An 11544-nucleotide genomic window follows, 5' to 3' on the forward strand; every position below is an offset into this window, starting at 1 on the left:
ACAGAATAAAGTACAGTGTTAACCAAAGCAGAAAACCAACACAAAGTATATACAGAATGTACTGTACCTATAAAAACCAGCAAGTTACGAATCTTTCAATAAAAATTGCTAATCAACCGTAAAATTATTAGCATGTTCATGGCAACTATGTATATATATATATATATATATATATATATATATATATATATATATATATATATTTATTTTATTTTTAATTTTAGCGGCACTAATTTTAATCATTTTATTAATATTTAAATATTTAGCATGCCATTTTTTATAATAAAGTGTTCTTCATTAATAGTGATGCCTTCATAATTCTCACATGTACTTTTACAGCACAGTGATGTGCTTACTTCGAATTTCCCAGTGATGGGAAGTCTCAGAACACAAGGTTAGCCATGATACAGCACTTCTGGAGCACAGAGGGTTAAGGGCCTTGCGCAGGAGAGTGGCAGCTTGTTTATACTGGGACGTGAAAACCTGACCAGTAGCACAGAGCCTTAACCATTGAGCTACCACTTTCCCATCTAAATTGGTGTACAATAGAAATAATAAGCGAATTAAATTCAATAATCAGTCAAATGAAATCACAGTAACTAATCGGCAGTGATATAATTGAAAGCCAATCAATCTGCATTCGAATGAATTAGAATTCATATACAGAAATTGTACAATGTAGGATAGAAACTTCTTTTTCTTTTTCATCATTAATGTCAGATTTCCTGTGCAGTTACATTTGTATGTGTCCAGTTTCCATAAATTAGGCACAGTTTACAAATATGTGTATGTGTGTATGTGTATGTGTACTGCTCCTGTCCCATGTCCACTGTAGGGTGCACACCCAGTCAACCTGTTTGCCTTTCCTTCTCTCTCTCTCTCTCTCTCTCTCTCTCTCTCTCTCAGGAGTGGCTCAGTCTGTGCCATGCCGTAACCACTTTCTCTGGGTGTGTGATGGAGTCGGTCCACTGCTCTACAGCCTCCGGTGATGAGCTATCAAAACCCAGGACGACCTGCATGCAAACAAATGTACACATGCATGTGTTGATTTTGGAGGCAATATAATTTTACACATGCTTTTACACGCATGTATGAACTTTCAGCTCTATGCCGTACCGTGTTGTGATGTTGCTACGTGGTGCTCCCCTACAGGTGTTTAATGCGGGCTCATGTCTTACTGATAAACCTGTAAATGTATAACCTCCTTCAGAGGCTCCTGTGCATTGTCAAATATAAACAGCGCTATGATGCTTTAAATGAGACTGACTCTGATTTATATTAGTCATTTAAGTCTCCAAAAGAATGTGAATGCCAAGTTAAAGCTCTAATTGACATTACACATGCTGGTATCGAACAAAGAAAAACTTCTAATCTTTAAGGTGAAGATGTTTTTTTTAACTGTAATGGAATTATTGAGTCTCCAGTGTCAGGATTTTGGGACATGGAGGTTGTACATTTTTGATGATTTGCATAAAAAAGCAACTTGTGGCAATACAGAAGCGTCAATATTAACATCATAACAAGACCCTGGGTTTTATTTCTTGCATTTTTTGTTCATTTCTTCAGTGCATTACGGTTTTCTTGAGGAGTTCTACAGAAAAGAAAATGCAAACGTATAAATGGTTCATGAAAAAAGCTTAACAAATTTTTTGAACTGTTTTGTCCTACCCATCCTCACGATGTGCAACTTTTCTTTAAAAGTCCTTTTTTTTTATGTCCCTGTGACAGTATTTGTGAATCAATTTCCTTTCCTTTGTCAGCCATTGTGAAATAAAAAAAGGGCTATTCAATACAAAAGAAGCCCTGACTAGTGTACTCTCTCCGACCATCCAATCAAAGGACGTGAAAATGCTGATGTTATTGTACGCCTGCTGGATGGCTCCGATATCACCAACTTGCAATCAAATTGGTTAAAGCATCTTCAAGCAGCATGTACTTTATGCTACAGACAGCCACATTGCTGCACATTTTTATTTTGAAGCCAGATCCCTTTGATCTTGGCAACATGTGACCTGATGGCTAAAAACTGATTGGGAAGAAACTAACATAAAGATGCACTTCTTAAAGCTGCGCTACCAAGAGATTGAAATGAAACTATGAAGCTATGAAATAAAGATAATAGACTATTGGGAATAATTTAATATATGTTCATGGAAAAAATATATTAAAACATAAGTCAGTGATTCTGATTACTGATTCTGTGTAAGGACAGCAGTTAAGGCGTTGTTGGCCCTGATGGCTCCCCACTAATATAGTTTTTAATTTATATATTATAGTTATTATAATATACAATTTGCTGTGGTATTAAAGGAACAAACACTCCGGGATGTGCCTTACTAAGAAAGTAATCAACTTCCGGGTGGCACCAGGAATTCACTATTTTATTATAACAGATCAATATGAAGTGTTTTATTTACTAGTAAACAAAAAACCATATAAACAGCAACCAATTAACGTTTCCTAAATCCCCCCTTCTTTATACAGTGTCTACACAAACTTTGTCCAATGCTAATCATTGTTTAATGGGTCTGAGAGTGTACTAATCCCCACACCCACCTGTCCCAGCATGTATTTCCTGCGTATAGATCCACGGCTGTAGAGTTTGACGAACAGCTGGATGTTGTAGTCCTGACTGGTGACTGGCAGGAGCACTAAATCCGCCCACTGCACCTGCCCTCCAGAGGCCTTCAACAGCTTTGTCTTCCTCTTTATTATAAAGCGTCCGCCGCTGAACATCTCGACTTTTACAAAAAAACCTGAAAAGCGAATGAAGGTGATGTATTGCACTAATAACACCTTCATGCAAAGCTGAAAATGATGAACTATTTAATCGCACTATAAACGGATTATGTCAATAAAACTCTAGAGTAGACTCGTTTGGAGATGTGCCTCACTGTGTCTAAGGAGCAAGGATGATGATGGTAGGTTCTGAGCAGTGAGAATCTGGAGCTGGATTCGGCTGCTGACTGGCTGAAAACAGGTGGACAACTGGAGCTCAGCGTGACAAACCTACACAGAAAGTTAAAGAATCATTTTAAACATGTTCTCTTTTCCTGCTCTGTTTATTTATGGTCATACTTGTATATGAGCTCTAAAGTACTTCTGAACATGTAAGGGCAGGAATGCAAGCCCTGGGACTGTAACATACACTGCTGTAAGTACATGAGAATGTGCGAGGGATGGCAATGGCGTGATTAGATAGACTCACATGTGTCTTGCAGGGTGGACTCAGGTCCAACCAGTGCTCAGTCTCCTGCGGTGCAAGCGTCCGGAGAGATAACACACATTCACCCTGCATGTGCTTGCGGGGTGTGTGTGTCTGCAGTCGCAGCACCAGTGCACAAGCACGCAGCTGCTCCAGGCTTAGAGTGAATACGAATGTCTCCATAAAGACTACGTCCTGAAACAAAGACAGAGAATATATGCAGTTTACATGCACTAAAATGCAGCGTGTGCTTATGTTCCTAATAATTTCCAAAATTTCCAAAGTTTGATCTTGTTCAGATTTGTGTTTTGTTTAAAATGATTTTACTGTGGTATAACTGAAATAAAACACTTGCTGTTTTAAACTAACCAACTTCTGTGTGGTGTCATTAACTCCGTATCATTCCTTACATACTGACTACAAAATAAGTTGGTGTGGAGTTTTCCTTAAACTGTTTGCTGTTTCCTTGTGTGTTCTGGGGGGCAGGGTGTGTGTGTGTGTGTGTGTGTGTGTGTGTGTGTGTGTGTGTGTGTGTGTTTGTGTCTCACTGGTGTTGCCTCTTTTACTGAAGTTTTAAACTGCACAGGTTTTGCCATGGTGATAACCCCTTTAAAACCAACCCTCTGCTGTTCACCACCTTCTGAGTACACAGACAGATCTTTACACTGAAACAGACAGAGAGAGAGAGAGAGAGAGAGAGAGAGAGAGAGAGAGAGAGAGAGAGAGAGAGAGAGAGAAAGAGAAAGAGAGATCCGGTATCACGGTGAGCCCTTAAGAATGCTCCTTAAAAAACAAATGGCTTGACGGACAAAAAAAAGTGTGCAGATTCAACACAAACTATTAAAATGATAAATAATCTTCTCAAATCACTAACAAAGACACTTTAAACAAAGACATTTTTAAAAGTTGTAGGAATTGTAAACATGAATCAGGTTAAAGAAGTGAAGCAAGATAAAAAAAAAAAAGAAATAAGAGAGCAGGAAAAGGGGTCACGAAAAGAGAAACTGTGACTAGACAGAAATGAGGAAGCAAAAGAATGGGGAAAAAGTAATGATGAAGAAACCATGTGAGAAAAGAAAAAGAAAAGCAAAAATGAAAAGTAAAGGGAGAGGATTGGAGATGGGGATGAAAAATTGTGCCAGTGAAAATAAAGAAATGTGTGTGTGTGTGTGTGTGTGTGTGTGTGTGTGTGTGTGTGTGTGTGTGTGTGTGTGTGTGTTGGTGGGGGGTTGTTTATGTAGGAGAGAAAGAAAAAGCCACTAAGAAGCAGAATAAAATACAAAAGAAATAAAAGTGAGAGTAAAAAAATGATAAACAAAAAGGACACAAGAGATACAGAAAAGGAAACAAGAAAGAGAGAGAGAGAGAGAGAGAGAGAGAGAGAGAGAGAAGCACCGCAACCAATAAGATGAATAAACCGTTAGAGCAAAATAATGTAAAAGATGTAGAAAAAATCTGTAAAAAGTAAAACATTAGGAAAAAGTAAAGTGATGAGAGAAAAAGAAATAATTAACAGAGAGAGAGAGAGAGAGAGAGAAAGGTCAAAGAAAGGAAAAGCTGAAAGTGGTGATTGTGTTTGATTATGTGTATGAGACAGAGGGTGCATTGAGGAGGATGAGAGCAGACACAAAGGCCCAGTGTGTGAGTGTGTGAGTGTGTGTGTGTGTGTGTGTGTGTGTGTGTGTGTGTGTGTGTGTGTGTGTAAGTGAGATGCAGTGGCTCCTTAGCCGTAATCGTACCTGCACCAGCGTGATCCACACCTGTTCCACCGCCTCCTGGTAGCTTAAACGCACACACACCTTCCCTAAATCCCGCTCTCGCTCATCACTCGACACTGTGCTGGATTCTGAAAAGAAACAAGGTCTAAGCCTTTGTTTGTGAAAAATTCTATATAATTCCATTTTAAAAACAAAACAAACTTAAAAAGCAAAGATTTGATTTAATAAATATAAAGCACTATATTCTTTGACATAGAGCTTTAATATTGAATGTCTTGGGGGTTAAAATGGTTTCAGGTGAACACTTTGTGGTCTTAAAGAGTCAAACATACTTATATGTAGTTCGAAATTTGTTTCTATTGTGAATAGTTACCAATGCTACGGTTGCTCCCAAAGGAATCCCGAATGGAAGACGTGCTGCTCGGGACACTGTTCACTGAGTCATAGCGCTGTAACACACACACACACACACACACACACACACACACACACACACATATATATATATAGCTAATGAAGAATGATGAAGCTTGTTTAGTTGTGTGTTAAGTTGTCCTGACTTTATACTACTTGACATTTTAGATCAAGTTTTCAGGCTAAGCTGCAGTTATGTAAGATCATTACCTACATGCAAATTGCACAAAATGACTTTCAAATAAATATGACCCTGTTTTGCCTGATGGAAGTCACTGAAGGTTTATTTTTTTGGTGCTCAGTGTAAATCAGTTCACCTGTTCTCTAAAAAATGGTTTCCTTGCATCAAGAAAGGACTCAAATTCATACTGGAACCACATTCCGCAATTCACATTCAATCTATGCAGATGTTGCATTTGGACTAAAATTCCCAGTTGTCAAATATCCTCTTTAACTAATGACTTGTTGAAAAGCTGACTCAATATTACTTAAATATCTCAGGTGAGAAGCGAGACCTCGCCCAGTGCACCTGGCTTTGTGAAAGTCACGTCAAGTCAACGTGATCTGACACCGCCTTCGTAACAATCACAGCTAAATTTGGCTGGCCGATGGGTAAAAATGTGGAATCTATTTGTGGAATCTTGTTCTGTCCAAAAAAGAAGAGCTTTTAATATAAGCTTTAATATTTAGTGTACTTAATTATATTAAAGCAAAGTATACATGACCAGCTCACACGTCTCTAAGGGAAGAGAAAAGGAACTTCAGAATCCAATCAGAAAAGCTGAATAACAATTTGGAAAATAGTTTAGCAAGTATTAGAAAATTACTTTATGGTCAGCGAGGTCAATTTAACAGCTGTCTCACAAATCCTGTGGATTATATTGTCTGAGAAGTAGAATATATTTAACCATGCATTCCTATGTAATAATCACATTTTATTCAATTTTATTTGTAAAGCAGTTTTCATTAGTCATTGTCCCAAAGCAGATTTACAGATTTGCAAATATATATTTTAACATAATAAATGATTCCCTATAAGTTTATCCCCAACGTGTGAGCCGGAGACGACAGCAGCAAGGAAACAATCAATGAGACGGCAACAACACTCAAAAGGGAACCCAAAAGAATATATAAATTCTATTGCCATTATTAATTCAATCGAAGATAACATTTATACATAGGTTTATGGATGAATCATAGATTTATATTTAATTCCTCTACAGTTTATTTTGTTTCAATAATAAATCATAAATAAATAAATATATATAAATATATTCATATTCAGCTCTTCTGTGTGTCTTATGAAGTCCCAATGATGATAGTCTTAAGTCAATAAAAAACTACATACTAATATATAAAATAATGTTTAGAACGTATATTACATAATTTATTGATAAATTTTGTGTTTTATTGCATTAATATGTTATCATCTTTTATAGACTCACTATAATTTGTCTAGACTTTAAATAAGATTGCAATTCAATAATAAATAAACAAAAAAATTACTATTATTGAATGAATGTTTATTCCTTAAACTAAGCAATTGTGCAGGATTTTGTTAGTTGACAGGACTGTTAGTTGGTTTAGATAGGTGGAGGTTTGCAGGAGCATGTGTCACGTTGAACTCACCTGAATGTGGCTGTGAGGACTTGACAGATCCAACATGGATGCGCTGAGTTTTTGCTTCACGCTCTGCTCGAACGCTGAGAAAGAAACAAATCTAAAGTTTCATCATACAGCTGTGCGATGGATTATTCATTCATTATTAAAAAGAATTCATTCAAAATAAATGTATATATAGTAAAGCAATTTCTTTATCATGCTGCTTGCTGCAGTAACAAAGGATCCTGATATTTTTTCCACACACTAGTGTTAGAGATTTTGTTTAAACATGATTGAGTCTCTGCAGAATCAGTGCAACACATACACACCAAAAACAATAGCAGGTTTAACGTTTAAGGTTCAGAGCAAAGCCCTGCCTTTGCACATGTAAAGGAATGTCCATAAAGACTGAGGGTAATAAAGAAAGACAAATATTTGCAGAATGTGGTGTTCCAAAACATTGCCACGAGAACACCAAATATTTATGGCATCTCCATGCGAGAAAAAAAGGTTCTTTTATGGAAAGCTCTAAAGTGATGAGATAAAAAACAGCACCATAAGGAAATAATAAATGATTTCTCAGTGGAGTGGTTAATTTAGGTGCATCGCAACACGTTCACTAAATAAACCTGTTCACTCAAGAATTAATCAGAGTGACTCAATACATAAATGTGCCTCTAGCTGGATATATTACATGATCTATGCGGTTCAAAGTCTATTATAAAAAATAAGTTCACAGAAATGTTAAGAGTAAGAAGAGTTAATAAATAATTAAAGGCAATAAACAAAAAGAAATATTAATTATCAAAAGAATATGGAACCTAAAATAAACAAATAATAAATGCTTGTAAAATATTAAACGATACATTATCGTATGATTAATTATTATATTCATAAGCATAAAATTAGGATTCTTGTACAACATGTACACGCAAATATACCGTATTTTTCGGACTATAAGCAGCTACTTTTTCCCACGTTTTGAACCCCACGGCTTAAACAACGAGCGGCTTTTTTATTATTTTTTTCCTGGGTTTTTTTTCCGGTTTCACAAACTTTAAACCAAAAAACTGAGCGACATAACATTAGACCAATGAAATTTCCGAACGGAAACAAAAAAACGCACCTCACCTGTGTTCTGAGCTGCACGGCATCGGGAGAAAATCGGCACGGCATCGTTTTTTTTAAACGCACGATGATGCCAAAAGATAAACGCTCGAGAGAAATAGTTGTGAAAGGAAGGAGGAAGACCGTGAACAATGACTTTCTCGGTAGGCTACTGTTTAGATTCAAGCCGTTGTAGCGCGTTGAGTCTGGGTGAAGGAAGAGCGCGCTAACTCCAGTTTCAACAGAAATCATATAAGCACAGACAGGTTTCCAAAACTCGTGCTTTTTTTTATTTTTCTTGGCAACAGCGTTACAGGTTAGTCAAAAAAACTAGAAATGAGCATCAGAAAATAATAAGGACATATTCCTCGGTCTTGCACACATGCAGTAATACCGGAAAAAATGCGGCGGCAGGCTATTCCCAAAATGCCGCTCTGCTCTTAAAGAAGCCACAACATATTTCACCCATTACACTGTGTAACAGACACTGCCTTTCGTTAAAGCCTGTGTAAAGTTCATTAGTTTCAGTGTAGATGGGTGTAGGCGGCTTATAGACAGGTGTGGCTTTTTTATGTTCAAAATAAAAATCTTTGTTAAATTCAGCGGCTTATATATGGGTGCGCTTTATAGTCCGGAAATTACGGTAATCATAATAAAGATATATATAGAAAATAAAATAATCAACAGATCATACAATTTAACATTTCTTTAAATGTCTGTCTGTGTATGAAATGTTATAGCATTTCTACATGAAGGATGATGAGTTTATAAAGAGAAACATAAACAGCACTGCAGATGCCCCCACCTGATGCCTGTCCACCTTTTAACGGGGGTCGCCTCACAGCCCTTGGGGATACGTAACTGATCACATGACTCGGGTTAAAGGGGGAAGTGGGGTCATATGTGAATTGGCCCGCAGATGATAGCTCCACCTTCCTCTCAGCATACGTGGCTCTTGCTGAACCTGTTCCAATACACTCACATGTATAAATAATGAAATTGCTCAGCATTGGATAATTTTAAGTTGTATGTCTACTAAATACTTAACAAAGTCTGTGTTAAGTTACAAATATTAAAATATCACTCAATTAAATGTTTGAAGATCGTTTCTTTCAAATTAAAACAATGCCTTCTGAGAAAGTTCCCTTTCTGAGGTCTAGAGTGATGTTGATTCGATCCCTTGAACTGCCTTGGCTTTATATAACAAATCTGGAACATTTTATTCTAATGTTCTGGGGAATTCCCTGAGGGAAAGGATGAAGACAAAAGGGACCAATGCTGGAACACAGCCATGAACTTCCTCTTACTGTATTTCCCATAAGGCAGCTGTGTTTGTTCATCTGTTTCAAGTTTCTGGACTCTGGACCCTTATGATGCCTTGTTACATCACCTACTCCTTCTCTGTGATAATAAGGAGTGAAACATTTGGGGACATGTTGTTATGGGAAATTAATCTCTGTGAACGGACAATGCGTTGAAGAAGAGTTATGGTAACGTGTTTTATTCCCCTTCCTTTACCACAGCAATTTGCTATTTATCTTTACTTTACCGAAGCGATAAGCATTCGTTCCCTCGTCAAAATGCATCTTGTGATATTATTAAGAATAAAGCACAAACTTGTACTCGGTAACATTATGGCTTTATATCTTAAACAACAGACAACAGAAAATCTATTACACTTTCATCATTAAGACTGATTTCATGATTATGCAAGTTGTAATTCTTTTCTAAGGAATGCTGATTGATGAAATTTTGCAGAAAACCCGATTAGCTTTTCTGGTCTATGACACAAGAACACTCTCCTATCATACTCTCTTCTTCTGTCTTTCTGTAAGTCCTTTCTGTTTCTTATTAAGACAGAATTTACACTTCATCACCCATATTAATTTGAATTACAGCTTAAAACAAGCTTCAAGACTGTATCATTTATTCAAATGAAAGTTTGGTGAACTCACCTTGTAGTCCAGCCTGGTAGCTAGAGTATTGCATCCCTTGCGGCTGTACATAAGAAGATCTGTACGAAGGGAGTACGAAGGGTATTTCTTTGCCATCGGGAGGCAGTTTGGAGAGAAGATAATCCTCCGAGACACCAAACGTAGTTTTCTTTACTTCTGCCTCTGGCAGCGATGCAAAGGGTCGAACTGTAATGACTACACAGGACACATTTCCCTTACATACTGTATACTGCTGAAAGAATACATGCATCTACAGGGTTGCATGAGTCTAATCTTCAACACATCTTTCTAATCCGTAGAGAAAGTTGCCAAACAAAACCCTTGTCTTTTAAAGCTGCAATAAATATGTTTCATGGTGTGTGCTATATAATTAAAGTACATGAATCTGGTCAAAACATTGTTTGATGCAAGGCTTGTAGCATAAGTCACAACATATAAACACACACACACACACACACACACACACACACACACACAGACAGGAAACACATTATGAGAGAACTTTTTTTTTGCAAATAAGTGAACACTTCAGACTCTTAAATACATACATTTTTCAAAAATCAAAGTTGTTGTGTAAACATTCATGCCAGTTTAGATCTTACTTGAAATCCCACTACCATTTTTAGTTCCAGAGGAGATTCTTTAGAAGCTCTAAAGTGAAGTTTGTGACCCACAGGGTTTGGCTTTAGGGACATTTTTTATTCACCTCTTATGTGATTTGCCAAAAAACTGTGCTGAAGAATGCCAGCTTTAAAATTCTTTAATAAAACAAACCTAGAATCATTTCATGTTTAACCTGGGCTATTCATATTTAATGAAATTAGTTGCATAAATTTTCAGTGATGGCATATAGATTTATAGTTAATGCATTAGAGAATACATAACTGATTATTTTATTTATGTGATTTAGGATAACAATAAAGCAAGAGTACTTATAAAGCAATATAAGCAAACATTATTATTATTATTATTATTATTATTATTATTATTATTATTATTATGGAATGAAAGACACATTCTTTAACTTACTCTGTGGTTCTGGTTCTTTTTCCCTCACCAGAAAAATCTTGCAGCAGTTTTTAATACATTCCATGGCCATAATTAAAGCCTTGATGCTAATCCTCACGATGGTTCTTCACAGTAATGTCCCGCAGGGCAATGCAGAACCCACCAGAAACAATTCAGAAGCGTGTCAAAACTCCTCGCACCTTCTTCCGAACAAACGCTGCGAAGTATAAAGCGTTAGTTAGCTAACTTTTTCGGAATTAGTAGCTCGTCTAACATCGCTTTTCGCCATTTCTGTCCAAAAGCGGAGAGTTCATTATGTGTAAAGGAACGGGGAACGCGCATCGTTTCGTCGCGCGCTGCTGCTACTGCTGCTCGCTGTGTGGCGCGCGTGCACGTTGGACGCGCATTTTCAACAGGTGGAACTAAGAAAAAAAATCACTCTACCTGAAGTTCTCCGGGTCCTAATGCACTTCCTCTGCATCATCGTCATCATCATCATCGTCATCATCAAATTAATTATCAAGTCCATAATCAA

The 11544-nt window shown here is 37.0% G+C and overlaps 1 protein-coding gene across 1 annotated transcript; it reads right to left on the reverse strand.

Annotated features, from left to right (window-relative positions):
• Positions 1–596: 596 nt before the first annotated feature.
• LOC124378339 (tandem C2 domains nuclear protein) lies at positions 597–11410 on the reverse strand. Its single transcript, XM_046837943.1, has 11 exons — positions 11031–11410; positions 10002–10196; positions 8852–9010; positions 6967–7040; positions 5297–5372; positions 4945–5051; positions 3754–3870; positions 3209–3400; positions 2895–3009; positions 2557–2756; positions 597–1013 (listed from the first exon to the last, which is right to left on the reverse strand). Exons 1-11 carry the CDS (start codon positions 11098–11100, stop codon positions 903–905), a joined length of 1416 nt encoding a protein of 471 aa, XP_046693899.1. The 5' UTR covers positions 11101–11410; the 3' UTR covers positions 597–902.
• Between the last annotated feature and the right edge of the window lie 134 nt (positions 11411–11544).

The sequence above is a fragment of the Silurus meridionalis genome, chromosome 2, assembly GCF_014805685.1.
Source record: "Silurus meridionalis isolate SWU-2019-XX chromosome 2, ASM1480568v1, whole genome shotgun sequence".
NCBI classification, from domain to species: domain Eukaryota; kingdom Metazoa; phylum Chordata; class Actinopteri; order Siluriformes; family Siluridae; genus Silurus; species Silurus meridionalis.

Excerpts from the sequence above, each read along its gene's own strand:
- LOC124378339 (XM_046837943.1), bottom strand. The coding sequence starts at position 11,100 with ATGGCCATGGAATGTATTAAAAACTGCTGCAAGATTTTTCTGGTGAGG. Across the intron at positions 3,871-4,944 it reads TGTGGATCACGCTGGTGCAG|TGTAAAGATCTGTCTGTGTA; the intron begins GTACGATTACGG and ends TGTCTGTTTCAG. Across the intron at positions 1,014-2,556 it reads GGAAATACATGCTGGGACAG|GTCGTCCTGGGTTTTGATAG; the intron begins GTGGGTGTGGGG and ends GTTTGCATGCAG.